This window comes from Tursiops truncatus, chromosome 12 (genome assembly GCF_011762595.2).
Source record: "Tursiops truncatus isolate mTurTru1 chromosome 12, mTurTru1.mat.Y, whole genome shotgun sequence".
Taxonomy (NCBI): Eukaryota; Metazoa; Chordata; class Mammalia; order Artiodactyla; family Delphinidae; genus Tursiops; species Tursiops truncatus.
The window spans coordinates 7,823,917-7,841,066 of record NC_047045.1 but is presented as its reverse complement, the minus strand read 5'-3'; the positions used below and the strand labels follow the sequence as shown (position 1 = coordinate 7,841,066).

At 37.5% G+C, this 17,150-nt stretch overlaps 1 protein-coding gene across 19 annotated transcripts in view; it reads right to left on the bottom strand.

The window, feature by feature from the left end:
- FAM135A (family with sequence similarity 135 member A) overlaps positions 1–17,150 on the bottom strand; it is a 123,392-nt gene that overhangs the window by 100,161 nt on the left and 6,081 nt on the right. For 18 of the 19 annotated variants that reach the window (XR_012324683.1, XR_012324686.1, XR_012324682.1 and 15 more), the window contains 2 exons: positions 8,033–8,122; positions 6,508–6,623 (listed from right to left, as the gene is read on the bottom strand). Coding sequence is in view for 14 of the 19 variants with exons in the window: in XM_073789337.1 (XP_073645438.1) it covers positions 6,508–6,584 (77 nt within the window). In the remaining 5 variants the exon portion in view is untranslated. The remainder of the gene's footprint in view (positions 1–6,507; positions 6,624–8,032; positions 8,123–17,150) is intronic. The other variant, XM_073789329.1, reaches the window with a different exon arrangement.

Below are 17,150 nucleotides of genomic sequence, written 5' to 3'. Positions count from 1 at the left end.
CTTATTGTTTATTATCTAGCCAAATTTACTGGTTACCTCTTTGAGAGCATCTTGTTATTTACAGGTGGAACTCTCATAAAATCCATACAGGTAGTCCCTGGGTTAAGTAATATTTGACCCATAAATAAATTCCTCTTTATGCAAATTGTCCCTTAAATTACATATTTGCATTATTATGGAAACACATTATTGTACACTTTGTTAACAAGTACACAAATTCGTAAGTTTCATGTTTCTCTTCCCATTGGTGTTTGCACTGCCTTGAAGTCACGTCATTTATGCTTTGATTTTCGAGTAGACACTTCTCATAACAAATGTCCTTTAATGGAAAGATTTTCTTCTACTTAATTGACAACATTAATATTAAACTATTTTCTTCTGTCTTCTATAGTTCTTTTCACAGTTCCTAATTTGATTTCTTCTATATATTTATACTTCAAACACAGATGCGTTCAAGGCCAGTACTGGCTAACTGCTGGTATACTCAGTCAGTATCAGCTCCATCATTGACTGTTATGCTCCATCATTATGCTCCTTCAAAGGATGCAGACATCCTATCTCACACAGGCCACAAATGGCAGACCTATACTATGGCATCGATATTTAAAAATGAGGTAGGAAACAATAATGAGAGAAATCTAAAGATTCAGAAGTAGTCTAATAATTGATGTAAATTGCTGTGAGAAAACTAACTTTCTGACTACAGAGAATGGTTGATTCATTTAAACCTGAGAAAGTGATGACCTTCTTAGATAGTATTCTCAGTTCTTATACCTTACTGAAGAAAGAGACAATTTTAGACAGTTTTGAAGGGCTTGAAGAAAATTTGAGGTGGTTTCCTGTGAGTCCAATCAGCACCACTTAATCAGAAGTCCTCAATTTGTGAACTTTATACAACATATACATGACATTATAGACAAGGGATCATTTTTTCCAAGGTTGTAATCAATGTCAATAATCCAAAAAATCAGCATGAAATTTTCTGACTCTTTTGGCTGACAATCATTTTTAAATCAAACTATTAACTTCCCATGAGTTTAACAACCTCAGAATCAAAAATGGAAGGGATGTAAGATTGTTTTGTTCAGAGCCTTTAAAGACTGTAGTATGGAACCCGGTTTCTAGGGTTCTACAGGCCTTTCCTAAGAGGATTGCAGCTCCACGGTTTTGTGATGTTACTGAAATTTACGAAAACAATTTCTAAGTCCATATCCTTGATCTTCTTTATTTCCAAATCATAATACATTATTCACCTTGCAGTAGTATAGCTTATGACAAGGGAATGGTGCTAGGACTGACTAGGGAAAGCAGCTGTAGCTACAGGTATGTAACTAAACTGTTTTGTGGGAAACCACATGCGAAAGAAAATAAAAAATAACAAAGTACTGCTGTCATCGTTTCAACTTGCACCCCATGGCCGTTTCCCTCATTACTTGTTTTATTATCAGCAGTATGCTGGATTGCTGACTCTCCCAAACACACCTGGAAACAAATCAAACTGATAACATTTCACTTGCTTTACAAAAGAATGTTAAAACATACAGCACCTTGACCAAGTTCCCACACTTTCTAAATATTTGAGAATACCTAACATTAGTCCATTTGCTTCCTTCTGAAATGAATTAAACTCAACTCCATTCTAGAAGCCATTCACTGATATTCTAAAGCTGTGTTCTTTAAACTGTGGTACATACACTGGCGCATCTCTGTGACATGTTACCAACCTGCAGTGAAATAAAGCAAACCGACTCCATCTCAGAACACACTGTTTTAACTAGTCTTTTTTTTTTTTTTTCCTTCCTAGCAAGAGTTTCTCACTGAAGGAAGCAGTGCATTAATCTACATTCTGGTGAAAGTGCCTCACCTCTTCTTGAATTAGTAACAAACTGTATGCAGATGAGTACTCAATAGCAATATCCTAAAGAATTCCAGAAAAAGATGTTCTCATAATTTTGCAATGGTCTCCAAAGAGAGGAAATTTCCCCTCCAGTTTAATACCTAACTGAAATTGCTACAGCTTCAATATAATCCCACTCTCTTATCCTTTATGCTGTTGAGAACAGGTGTTTAAATAACATTTTTCCCTGTATATTTAAAAGGTGATCTCTCCTCCCCCATTGGAGCCCTCTTGATAAACGAATTTTGAATAGAGTCAATTGGGAAGTCCACCAACTTGTAATCATGTACTTCTAGTATAATAAACAACTCAAAACAAGTTAGTTACACTGAGTTCTTATATCTCTCATTTATATAAGACATATGCCCACATACCATTTAATAACATCAAATTCATAATCAATGCTGTAGAGTCTCAATTTTCTTTTCAGAGTTTACAATCTACCATACTTAAAAAAAGACAGAATAGGTTAAAATGAAAATACAGCTAGTTTTTCTTTAGATTGTTAGTATCTGGGCTATTGGTTTACCATTAAGGAAAAACAATGTAATTATAGTAAAAACAGATGCCACATGTTCTCTCTCTTCTGCACCTGCCTACAGCTTAGGCCCTGCCTAGTCGGTCCCTTATTGCGTAACAACAGTGGCAAAATTAAACACTAAACACTGTGGACGCGCAGGACAAGGGCCATCACCAAACGTGCACAAGAAGTGCTTCCTCATATACTCCACCTCCATTAGTTCCTGCTGGGCTATGACTTAGTACTATGCAGTAAGATATTTATTGATGTTATTTTAAAAACACTGAAGTAAAATACTGCACAGGACTACAGGCAGACCTCGTTTTATTACACTTCACTTTATTACACGTCGCACATGATGTGTTTCTTTACAAACTGAAGGTCTGTGGCAACCCTGTGCCGAGCAAGCCTAACGGTGCCATTTTCCCCAGCAGCATTTGCTCACTTCCTGTCTCTGCGTCACATTTTGGTAATTTTTGCAATATTTCATTTTCACTGTTATTATGTTTGCTATGGTGATCTATGATCGGTGATCTTTGATGTTACTGCATTTTCTAGCATTAAGGTATTTTTTACTTAAGGTATATACATTGCGTTTTTAGACATAATGCTATTTATTGTATACTTAACAGACTACAGTTTAGTATAAAAATCACTTTTATATGCATTGAGCAACCAAAAACTTCATGTGACTACTGCAATACCCACTTTACTGCAGTGGTCAGGAGCTGAACGTGCAGTCTCTCTGAGTTCTGCCTGCATTTCATTACCTGAATTTGTAAGTTTCTCATCTCAGTCTCCTAAACAGACATTTCATATATCAGAAAATAAATTGGAAAAGACATATTCTATTTCCTAACATTTAAATATAAATTTAGATAAATTTATCTGTTTATCTATCAAAGCTGACAGTTATTTAACATAACAGCCAAACACAAGCTCTAAATTAACGTGCTTATGGCAAAGGTAGTAAAGACTCAATAAGAAGCATAAAGAAAAGGTTTAAAAGGCAGGAACTGATAAATCAGAATAGAAAAGAGTAAATTATATCCTTGAAAATATTCTTACAAATAAACAAGTCAAGCAATATATCTAAAGACAATGAGCCTCTAATTATTCGATTTTAGAAAGATCAGTTACATAACAATATTCTTCAAAAGTCCTCAATGGATGTGGGAACTAGATTGTAGAATAACAGAAAATTAATGAAAGTAGCAATCATACATGCTATGTTTACGATGGCTGACAATAAAATGGAACAACAGTTCACTTAGTCCTTATCTCCAGTTCCAAACCTCCAATTATTTATGAACTATCTCCACTTGGTATCTTACCTCAAACTCAACATATGGAAATGAACCAATTCTGAGTCCCACACCATGGCCCCCTTCAACTTCACTGTTTATTTCAATATCACTAATATTGTCCAAGTCAGTGTGATTTGAAACTTCAGCATTATCTTTTTAAATTTCTTCTTTTTAAAAATTCTAAAATTTTAAAAATTCTAAAAATTCTAAATTGCAAAAAGTAGAACAGTGCACCCATATCCCACTGCCCATTTTTCATCTGTGAAAAAGATTTTGCCATATTTGATTCATATATTCATTTTTTTCTTTGCTGAGCTATTTCAAGGTAATCCTAGAGATCATGTAAATTCACCCTCCACACACATATTTTTTAATGCTTTTTCTGTCTCTGCATCATCCTCCACATGGAGCTACTCATTAAATCCTACTCTTTATTCCCCAAAATACCTCACAGAAATTAATAACAAAAACCAAAAGATGCTAAAGTGTGTGGCAGACTGACTTTAAAATGTCCTCAATTTCTTCCTCCACCCCTGTATCCACACTCTCTCAAATGAGACTCCCATTAAGAAATGGAGTGTAGTTCCCCATTCCTTGAATCTGGGCTGGCCTTACCGCTTGTTTTGGGCAGTACAATGTGGCAGAGGTAACAGTGAGCTAGTTCCAAGCCTAGGTCTTAAAATGTCTTCTTGTACAGTTTCTTTCTCTCTCTTTGGACCCCTGCCTCCTCTATGACAATAAGCTGGAGGATGAGAGATGATAAAGCAGAGCTGAGTGCACCCAGGTGGTGCCATTCTGCACCAGGTAGCACCCTGCCAGCTGACTGTGAATTCATAAGCCCAGCCAAGATGAACCAGGCCAGCCCAGATCAGCAGAATCTTTCAGCTGATCCACAGATCTGTGAGCAAAAATAAATGCTTACTGCTGTGATGCCACTGAGGCTTTGTGTTTGTTGTCAGCTGCATTACTGTGGCAATAAATAACTAATACGAAAATGGGTACTAACGAAACTTAAAATATGTGGCACTGACTTTGGGACCAAAGTAACGGTTAGTTACAATTACAGAGGCAAAAAAAATAATGCGGAAACTATAGGAGACTTAAAAAACAGTGACCCATGTTTTGCAGTGATGAACTTTTTGTCAGTATGCTTTCAAACAATAACTTAGAAGAAGTTAGACACTGTACCCAAGAAACTTTTGGACTCGAGCAGACTAATTTCCTGGCAGAATATTGGAAATATCACCTGGTTGCTCCTAGCAAGGGTAGTAAGGTTTTGCAAGAAAGAGATGAGCTAAAGAAAGACCTGATCATTTTACAAGCAGAATCTAGAGGAACCAAGACTTCCTGGGGAGGAAAATAAAACTGCTTACAAAGATCTAATCAAGGGAGTGGCTGTAAATCCCTTTCTTAGATCTCCAAAGGAGTTAAGGGCAGTGTCTAAGTAGACATTCTCAGCTTGACAAAAAGGCTTTTAGGAAGTTAAAGGGCGTGATCCCACAGAATTCTGACTTCCAAATAGTAGTGATTCATTGAGAGAGTAGTCATGTCTCAATAAACAATTGTGGGTGTGGGTTTCAGAGCATGGAATGGACTATATCAGACATACAGAATCCCCATAAAGTTTTACAGTTGAGTTTCACTGGCCAAAGAGCCCCCAGCCCAGACCTGGCTTGGCCTTGTAACTTGCTTAGCCAGCAGAATGCAGTGAGGAGACAAGTGTGCTAATACAAGGGATCCTGCAACTTCCGCTCTCTTTCTTGGACTCCTGCCTCTGCCATAAGAACAAGCCCAGGCTGTCCTGAGAGACCACGTGGAGCAGAGCAGAGCACAGCTGTCTGTTTTTTTCAACAAGATGGCAAAGCCAAGACAGACAGACAAAAAACAGAAGATTTCTCTCATCCTACCCGGGTTGGTCACAGCCCCACTGCTACCACTGCCAGCACAGGAATTCAGGTTTGTATCCTGAGACATTGTGAGCACATCCACACTGCTCCCTGCGCCTCTATTTCTTCTACACGACCATCCATCCAATATCACCATGCTCTTCATCATGTCAGTAAGTGCTGATTGTAGTAACAGTGACAGTTTCATCCTTCCTTGGAAACAATCAATGGCTACCCAAATTCCTCCAGACATCAAAAGTCCTTCACAAACATAACCTCTCCTCTCTTTACTATCTTTTCACAACTCTACTAGAGAATATCCAACCTCCTACTACTCTTTAAAATAATCTGTTCATCCCTGTTTCCGAGACTGACTCATGATGCACTCTCCTACTAAGAGGGTCTTTCACCTTATCCTCTGCCTATAAATCTTATCCATACCTTGATCCTATCCCTCCATTATGCTTTTCCTAACGTACAAGCCCAGAAAGATACCTTTCTCTTCTGATTCCTGGAGCACTTTCTATACATACCTTTTGAGGAGTCAACATTTTGTGTTCCTACAACACTTTGTGTTTTGTGTATATATGTTTTATTTTTCCCACACACTGTTAGCTTTTAAAAAGCAGAAATTAGATCTTAAACATTTTCATTAAAATCCTCTCAATGCTCAGTACAAATTCATAAACAAACGTTAAATATATCCAGCATTATCATTAAATCCATGTGAATATACTCAAATATATATTTAGAAATAAAATTTCCCTGAGAAAATAGTTGAATATAGCTCATTGTTTTCCTTATATATGGTGGAACAAGAATATGTAATTAAATTTAAATGAAAACTGTACAATTTATCTTATGCAAAATATATAATTTTCACATTAAAATACAAACCCTCTCTGAAATAAATCCACATTGTAGAACTTGTTTAGCTCCACGGAGAATTCTACCATTGCTTGAACTTCAGTCATTTTTAATTTATAGTCAGAAGACAAATCTGGTAACAGCACCTTGGTTAAAGAAGGGAAAAAAAAATCATGAAAGCACAATAAAAATGCCAACTTACAAAATCACTAATATTAAACATTTTTCAGAGTATGATACATAGGCAGGAAATAAAAGTGAAGCTAATTAATACAGTGCTCCTACGTTAGCCTGACCCGACTATATAGCACCAGAATCTATACTCACTAAATATACTTACTAATGAAATACTTACTAAATAGCACTACTCTAGAAGATATGCCCTGTTAGAATGCATTTTCTAAGATTTGTTTTCCTTCGTGACAACTATGTGATAATAAATAATATAGCAAATTGCTAAAAGTAACTTCTGACTTTATCATAGATAAAACAGTAACTTTTGAAGAAAAAATTATGCTACCCAATCATTCTCTTCTAGTTCTACATTGCATATAAAGGCAACTTCAGAGTCAAAACAAAAGAATTAACATTCTTTAATTCCCATTTAAATTCATGAAGCTTTTTCTCTGTCAGGTGAAGTTCTTAAGTGACTGTTCATTTTTAAATTTCAAAAAAAAATTTTCCCTCATTACAAAAGCCTAAAGTGTTCATTTTCAAGAGGTTAAAAAAAATAGACAAGCAAAAAAAAAAAAACCCATTCACAATTCTATCCATTGAAATACATACTTTGGTATATATTCTTCATTCGTGTGTACATTTGTACAATTTCTATAAAAGTAGGATCGAACTACATGTACATTTTATAACCTGTGTATTTCACTTTATTGATGAACACCTAGTTAATAACTATTATACTGTGAATATTATAATTTAAGCAATCTCCTGCTGTTGGGTATTTCAGTGGTTTCCATCTTCACACTATTTCGAAAAAGCATTATCACAATTATCCTTATCAGTGACACATGCTTTAAAAAGCAGTTTGGAGTAAGAGAGTGTTGAAAGACAATTCTGAGAGTCTTGTGTTTCTGCATGTCTTGCAGGCAGAGACACTGACCGCCTTTATTCTGGACTATTTTTCAAGGACATATGTTTCGCACAGTCTGAGGAGTCAGATACAGTGTCTCATACTGGAATTAAGGGCAGATCTATTTACTGTGCAATGTAATAAAGTCTCCCCTGAGGCATAAGTCAGCAGGCTCACTGTCCGTCATAAAAGATTTGGGTTCCTCAGCTCAGGGGTCCTCTCCATAACTCCACCTACTCTTACGCAGGGGGCCTCATACTCTAGCCAGTGCTATTGCCATGCATATAAACTATCATTTTCTCTGATCCAGGAATCTCATGTCTCCTGCCCACATCCATGGCGCTGCAGCAGGCTAACTTGTTACTTTGCAAGCGGGATAAATTCTCAGACCCTTCACAGTTCTTAAAATAGTTCTTCATAGAAATCTGGCAAGTATTTTGATCTATTATGAATTAAATGCCATATTCTTACCTCTGCTGATCAAAACTTCATTTTAATATCATTAAATAACCAATGTTGTACTTCCAGTTACTGATTCTTGCTAAAAAAATATTGTTCCCCCTATGAGAAAGAAAAAATAACATCTCAAACAAAATAGCAGACATAAAAATGTCCATTTTCAGGAAACCTATGCGTCGTTAGTTACTTAGTACTTTCAATTTATCTAAAAGATCCATACCCTCCATAAGCCTTAGGAATAAGTTTTAGAGATGTTTTCATTCAGTTTCACATATAAACTATTATATCTTTGTTATGCTTCACTTGTATATACTTCAAAGTACAATAATAAAGGAGTGCTTTCTGAGTTCAGTGATTCAGAAACAATCTTCATGAATACCCAAAACAGTATAAGCTTATTAATTTTTAAGATGTAAATTCACCATTTTAAATTATGTAATTCTGGAGTAATAGTCTATTGTATATATGTACCACATCTTCTTCATCCATTCGTCTGTCGATGGACATTTAGGTTGCTTCCATGTCCTGGCTACTGTAAATAGTGCTGCTATGAACATTGGGGTGCATATACCTTTTTTTAATTATGGTTTTCTCTGGGTATATGCCCAGTACTGGGATTGCTGGGTCATAAAAGGAACAAAACTGGATCATTTTTAGAGACGTGGATGGAGACTGTCATACAGAGTAAAGTAAGTCAGAAAGAGAAAAACAAGTATCGTATATTAACACATATATGTGGAATCTAGAAAAATGGTATAGATGAACCTATTTGCAAAACAGAAATAGAGACACAGATGTAGAGAACAAATGTATGGACATCAAGGGTGGAAAGGCGGGGGTGGGAGGATATACACTATTGATACTACGTATAAAATAGATAATTAATGAGAACCTACTGTATAGCACAGGGAACTCTTCTTAATGCGCTGTGGTGACCTAAATGGGAAGGAAGTCCGAAAGGGAGGGGAGATATATATGTGTGTGTATATATATATATATATATGTGTGTGTGTGTGTGTGTGTGTATGTGGTTGATTCATTTTGCTGTACAGTAGAAATTAACATAACATTGTAAAGCAACTATACTCCTATAAAAATTAATTTAAAAATATGTATTTCCCTTGGTGGAGTGATTTCTGAAACTTCACACACATCCACACACACACAGATATGTGAAATGTGTGTGTATATACATACACACGTATGCTATGAGCTATTTAAAATATTTTGACGAAAAAGGTTGCCTGGATATGCTATGGATAGTTTTTTCACACTCCAAATATTTATTGCTTAAATTTAAAAAAAGTCTTTTGCCCTTGGTATAATTATTTAGGTACTAAATATGTTAGAATAAAGACCACATTCTCTCTTCCTCATACATTTTTTTCTTCTCTCCATCATACAGATATAGACTTTACCACCTTCCATAATTGTTATTTTAAACCTTAATAATCACATCAAAAAGTTTTTACAGTAACTATTCCTAAGGAGATCAAAATGATACTACCTTTATATAAGATATGCCCCATTTCATGGAAGTAGTCTCTTATCTAAGACAGCTTCTCCTGTACATATATTCTTCTGTGTAGGGTTCAGATCATGTTCCAGCCCTGTGACTCAAGTTTGCTTAGGTCTCTATGCCTTAACTTACGCAGATATAAAACACGTATTCATTCATTCAAACATTTATTGAACACTTACTATAAGCTAGGAAATGCAAGAGATCAAGGCATAGCTAAGTTCCCGACACCTCAAAGTGCCACCAGGAAGAGATAAATATATATAAGTACTGCACAATGGTTAAAACAAGGCTGAGGATCTGAGCCCCAGATCCAACATTCTGGTAGTTACCCCTCTAGTGTCTTCATTTCCTTCATGGAATATAGCATCCCTACCACCTAAATTAGTAGGCCTGTTATCTGGGGAAGAAACAAACTTTTTTCTCATTTAAGCCATTTTACTTTTGGATCCCTTTACAGCAGCCTTTTCCTTAACCCAGAAATTAATACCAAAATTAGAGTATTGCCACAACATAATCCTAAAATGTGTGGCACTGGCTAAGTCACTGGGTAGCAGGCAACAGGGAAACAGATATTACTAGGATAATGGTGACCCTGGTTATAATGGAGCAAAACATTCCATAAACTGTTGCCTACACTAACTTATAGAACTTGGTGCCCATAAAAAGCCCAGAACTTCAGGGAAAGTAGATGAAAAGAACCACAATATTTGTGTGTGTCAGTGGTTCTTTGCTGCATTTACTCAGGCAAGAACTGGCCAGTTTGCAAGGTAAGATGGAAGGAAATATAGAGATGTGGGTCCTTAGTACCTGCATTATCAGGAGATAAGATTATTAGTACTTTTCCCAAAGACTTCTATTAATACTTTATTTTTCAAAACAAATTTTTATTGGTGAATAGTTGATTTACAATGTATTAGCTTCAGGTGTACAGCAAAGTGATTCAGTTACATATATATATTCTTTTCAGACTCTTTTCCACTATACTTTATTACAAGACATTGAACATAGTTCCCTGTGCTATACAATAGGTCCTTGCTGTTTAACTATTTTATATATAGCAGTTTTTGTATCTCCTAATCCCAACCTCCTAATTTATCCCTCCCCCCTCTTTCCCCTTTGGTAACCATAAATTTGTTTTCTATGTCTGTGAGCCTATTTCTGTTTTGTAAATAAGTTCATCTGTAACATTTTTTTTAGATTCCACATATAAGTGATACCATATGATATTTTTCTTCCTGTCTTACTTACTTCATTTAACATGATAATCTCTAGGTCCATCCATGTTGCTGCAAATGGCATTATTTCATTCATTTTTTATGGCTGAGTAGTATTTCATTGTATATACATACCACATCTTCTTTATCCATTCATCTGTCAATGGATATTTAGGTCATTTCCATATCTTGGCTATTGTAAACAGTGCTGCTATGAATATAGGGGTACATGTACCTTTTCAAATGATGGTTTTCTCCAGATATATTCCCGGGAGTGGGATTGCTGGACCATATGGTAATTCTATTTTTAGTTTTCTGAGGAACCTCCACACTGTTTTATATAGTGGCTACATCAACTTATATTCCCACCAACAGTGAGGAGTTCCCTTTTCTCCACATCCTCTCCAGCATTTGTTATTTGCAGATTTTTAATGATGGTCATTCTGACTAGTACAAGGTGGTACCTCATTGAGGTTTTGGTTTGCATTTCTCTAATAATTGGCAATGTTAAGCATCTTTTCATGTGTCTATTGGCCATCTGCATGTCTTGTTTGGAACAATGTCTACTTAGATCTTCTGCCCATTTTTCGATTGTTTGTTGTTTTGTTGTTGAGTTGTATGAGCTGTATATTTTGGAAATTAAGCCCTTGTCAGTTGCATCATTTGCAAATATTTTCTCCCATTTTGTAGGTTGCCTTTTCGGTTTTTTTTATGGTTTCCTTTACTGTGCAGAAACTTCTCAAGTTTGATTAGGTCCCATTTGTTTATTTTTGCTTTTATTTCCATTACTCTAGGAGATGGATCCAAAAAATATTGCTACGATTTATGTCAAAGAGTGTTCTGCCTACGTTTTCCTCTAGGAGTTTTACAGCATTCAGTCTTACATTTAGGTCTTTAATCCTAAATGTATATGGTGTTAGAGAATGTTCCAATTTCATTTTTTTATATGCAGTTGTCCAGTTTTCACAGCACCACTTATTAAAGAGACTGTCTTTTCTCCCCTGTATATTCTTCCCTCTTTTGTAATAGATGAATTGACCATAAGAGTGTGGGTTTATTTATGGGCTTTCTATCCTGCTCCATCAATCTATGTGTCTGTTTTTGTGCCAGTACCATACTGTTTTGATTACTGTAGCTCTGTAGTATAGTATGAAGTCAGGGAGTGTGATTCCTCCAGCCCTGCTCTTCTTTATCAAGATTGTTTTGGATATTTGGGGTCTTTTGTGTTTCCATACAAGTCTTAAAATTTTTTGTTCTAGAGAACCCTAAAGATGCTACCAGAAAACTACTAGAGCTCATCAATGAATTCAGTAAAGTTGCAGGATACAAAATTAAAAGACAGAAATCTGTTGCATTTCTAGAGACTAACAATTAACTATCAGAAAGAGAAATCAAGGAAACAATCCCATTTACCATCATTTCAAATAGAATAAAATGCCTAGGAATAAACCTACCTAAGGAGGCAAAAGACCTACACTCTGAAAAGTATAAGATGCTGACAAAAGAAACTGAAGTCAACACAGACAGATGGAAAGATACACCTTGTTCTTGGATTGGACGAATCAATATTGTTAAAATGACCACACTGCCCAAGGCAATCTACAGATTTAATGCAATCCCTATCAAATTACCAACGGCATTTTTCGCAGAACTTTTAAGAAATCTTGATGAAACGAATCTAGCGCTGTGGCTAAGATTATATTTTAGGGTGCTGCCATCCCACCCCCCAATGCCTGCTGTTTCAGATGGCTTCAAGACAGTGGCCATTAGAATGAGATAAAGTGGTCAGCGCACAGAGAGCAGTAAATAAGGCAGGCTTAAGAACTACACCAGGAAACAATTTTGCTATAGTCACTGGCACCAGAACGGAATGGAGACAAACATAAAAGAATCCCAATATATTTTTGAGAGAACTGTATTTGTCAGAGAAATTATAAGCTAACCTACAAACACCTGTGACCATGGCACTTGCAGGATAGCAAGCAAGCCTGCAGTAGCAGGAAACTGACTATGAAAGCTATATACCCTCCAAAGTTGGGAAATTTTCAATACCAACTTCAGATGTGGTCATGGAGGTTAACGTAAGGAAGAAACACCCAGACAGCAAAGACTGGGGTCATAGTGCAATGAATATAGGCATTCTTACCAGAAAGCAGAACTAAGGATAATAGATGCTACACCATTACTGCCCAGCATTACTCTCAACCAGAGACCTCTATGTGTCTCTCACTGTTTACTTACCCAAATGGAAAATTTTATTATTCTTTTCCTGTTTCTGATTCAGGAACAAATAACTGTGTTTCGCCTACAGGTTCAGGAACAAATTACTGTGTTTTGCCTACAGGTCACTGGACTTGCGGATCTGACAGGAAGTACTGATCGCTTAGTTGGATTAGTGCAACAAGAGGATTGCACCTGGGTTGTCTCCTTTGGGGAAGGGAGCTGGAGTGTTTTCAATAGGTAGGATGAAGGATACACATGGATATTTGGTGCCAAACTGCAAGACTGTGGTCAACTACTTGTCATTTCTGTTTTCCTCTTCCTCACTGCTGAATGGTCACCCAGCCTGAGACTACGTTTCCCAACCACCCTTGAGGCAAGTGTGGCCAATCGATCCTGTGGACCGCAAACTGAAGTAATATATGCAATGTCTGCCTCATTTGTTTAAAAGGAAATTCTTTGCCCTGGACTTCATTGCTTCCCTTTTTTACGGGCCGGAATACCTTCTGAATAGTGACCCAGTATTGACCACACAGATTAGGACAAAACCTGAAGAATGGTAAACAGAAAGATGGAAAGATTCTGGATTCCTGAATGGTTTCATAGAGCACAGATGTCGAACATATCTAGACTGTTCAGATTTTTATGTCTTATAACTCTTTATTACAGAAACTGTACCTAACCTATACCCTAAGTGATACATCCCCCACTCTAGGCTATTTTCAAAGAGGAAGGCTGATGATCTTTTATATTATGTATTACATATATTAATTAATAATTATGTTATATAATTATATACAATATAAAATGCTATAAAATGACATACATTATTTGAAAATAATTCAAATTGTCTGTCTTTGTTCTGATTCAAACCCCAAACGGCTTCCCACCACATTCAGCAGTAGTGTCTCACAAGGGCTTGTAATGACAACCTTACAGAATCTGGATCTTCCATCACTTCCCTGTTCTCATCTCCTACCAGTCTGCCCACTCCAGTCACATGGTTTCCTTGCTATTCCCCACACACATCAGAGAGATTCCTGCTTCAGGGCATCTGCAGTGGTTCCCTGAAACACTCTTCCCTCCAGAACATCCAAATGACTCACTCTACTCCTCCTAGCCTTGATTCAAATGTTACCTTCCCAAATAGGCTTTTCCGGGCCACACCCTCTAAAACAGGACTCTCTCTCCTGACACACCCTATCTCTTTCCTCCTTTATTTTTTCTACTCCGCACCAATCTCCATTTAACAAACCAAAGATTCTACTTAGTAGTCTTTATTCTCCCCAGTAAAATGTAAGCTTCATGAAGGCAGGAAATTCTAACTACTCTGTTCACAGCTGTACCCCACTGCCTGCCACATGGCAGGCACTTAATTTAAGATCTTAAGAACACTTAATAAATTAGCTTTAAATATTCCATAAATATTAACTATTAGTATTTTTCTCCTATTTAAACCCAACCGATTTGAAGAAAGGAATCATTACACTGATGTATTGAAAACAGTCTTGCATGAATAAACTTTTATGATAAAATTCCTTTACCAGTATAAGTCCAAGATCTGTTAGCAATTTCCTTCACTTTTCGTCTCATATCCTGCTGTGCTTTTTGTTCTTTTGTTGATGCCTAATTTTCCTCAATTCATCCCTTTTTACTGATTATTCCCTAAGTAGAAACATATGTGTACAGATATATACAGAGTAATACTGATAAATCTATTTTTCATTCCCCCCCAAAAAACAAAAAAGAATTATTTTTATATGTTGGTAGAAGAAAAAAATTCAAAGGAGACGAGACTAAAGCAAAAGGAGAGTAGGCAAAAAAGAAAGGAAGGAACAATTCAGAGCACTCTCAGAGTCCAGGGTGATCTGTGGGACCCTCTCCTCATAAACCGCTCCTCCCCATCATAGGGAGTAACTGCTACTAAGGTCCACACAATCCCTGCTGGCCCAGCACCATCAGAGGCTTCTAAATTTCCAAGTAGATATTGAAAATGTTTTTCCTAAAGGTTTTCACCTAAATTTTAGATGTTGCCAGCTAGTTAAAAAACAAACACAGGGGCTTCCCTGGTGGCACAGTGGTTAAGAATCCACCTGCCAATGCAGGGGACACGGGTTTGAGCCCTGGTCTGAGAAGATCCCACATGCTGCGGAGCAACTAAGCCCGTGTGCCACAACTACTGAGCCTGCGTTCTAGAGTCCGCGAGCCACAACTACTGAAGTCCATGTGCCACAACTACTGAGCCTGTGTACCTAGAGCCCATGCTCCGCAAAAGAGAAGCCACCGCAATGAGAGGCCCACTCACCGCAATGAAGAGTAGCCCCTGCTCGCTGCAACTAGAAAAAGCCCACACACAACAACAAAGACCCAACACAGCCAAAAGTAAATTAAATTAAATTAAATTTAAAAAAAAGCCAAACAAACACAAACAGAACAAAACCTGTGTAGTGAAAATCAAATTCCTCTACAGGACAAATTCATTCAAAGTTTGCAATGTCTGACTTCCACAGATTCTCATGCCACTCAGTTCATCAGGTAAAGAATCTTTCATGAAAGAGGGAAATCCTGGCCTGTCTTCTCTCAAGGAGGAAAGAAATTGAAGAGAGGGAGCCTTTCCTTTTACCCAGACGTGCCTGGGAGACTCTCCACTGCCAGAAACTCCCTGCACCCCCGGAAGCTGTGAGCTTCATGGCCTCTTGCACAGTCTGCTAGACAGCTCATATCTGTCACTTTCATCTGAGCCTCTGAAGCTATGGGAACCCTGGCTTACCTGAGACTGTCCACTCTGCTCTCCTGGCCCTGGCAAAGTAGCCTAAACAGAATAACTTGAGAGGTCTGTTCAAGAAGAGTCCCTGCCTGGGCCATTTCCTAGGTCCCTAAGAAAGAACTGAGCTGCGTAAACTACAAACCTCAATCCAAAGATGCCACAGGGGAAACCTCAACCAGAAACTGCCCCTGATACTAAGTGAGAAACGTAGGCACAAATGCTCTTAGGTCTGAAGAGGGACTTCTCTGACAGTCAAACCCGACAATCCCCTGTAACACCTCAGGGAAAGGCAGCCCACTCCCAAAGGAACGCGGTCACCTATCAGACTGGAAGACGGCCTTGGCCCTCAAGAGTCGCTACATCCCACATGGCGGCCAGCAGCCACAATGGCTACTGAACAACAGAAATGCGACTAGTGTGACCAAGGAACTGAATTTAAAATTTTTAATTCGTTTACATTTACATCTAAACACTGAAGCAGTGTAGACATTTTTTTCATTAAACATAACCTTATTGGTTTGATAGGGCTGTATTTTACTTTAACTGTTAAAGATGAGTGTGCTGAGATACACTGTAGCTGTAAAGCACACACTGGGTTTCAAAGACTTAGTACAGAAAAAGAATGTACATGTCTCATTAATATGTTTTTTATATTGATCACATCTTGAAATAATATTTTGGATATGTTGGATTAAATAAAATATACTATACAAATTAATTTTATCAGTTTGTTTTTATTTTTTAAAATGTAGCTCCTAGGGCATGTTTAATTACATGTATCTCACATATTTCTACTGGATCTTAGTCTAGGAATGCCAAGCCAACTCCCTAATCACTAGGGTGCACAGTAACTGCCCCAGAAACAGTGCTGGGTGCATAAACACTGTGCCTAGCTTCTAAGATCAGGGATTCTCACACCCATGGGATCAGCTGAGACCTCCGGTATCCGCAAAGAGGAGTCCGGGCGTGGATACCTGGGAAAATGTGGGAGATGCTCCTGCACCACCAATACCCATCCTGAAACAATAGCTAAACATTTTGAGCTCAGCCTGAACTCCTGAGTGTTTCAGAAACCTAAAAGAGGACACAGAAATATCTGAAACTAAGAGGCACAGTTAGTTCAGAGGTTCCTTAAAAAAGACTAGAGACCACAGGCGATGATGAGATCCTTTCTCAGAAATCAAAGAGCTAACGTCTTGACCCTTGAACTATGAACCCCAAACAGATGTTCAGAGGATATTCTTTCTCCTAAGGCCGAGGGTAAGAAGGTGAACAAATTGGAGATTCCAGACACTCTCTTTGTCAACCTAAGAAATAAAGGCACCACTTTTATCAATTATGGAGCCAATGGCTCCAGCTTCTGAATTCCATTCCCAAGTCAGCAGCCATGGGACAAATGGGTTCAGA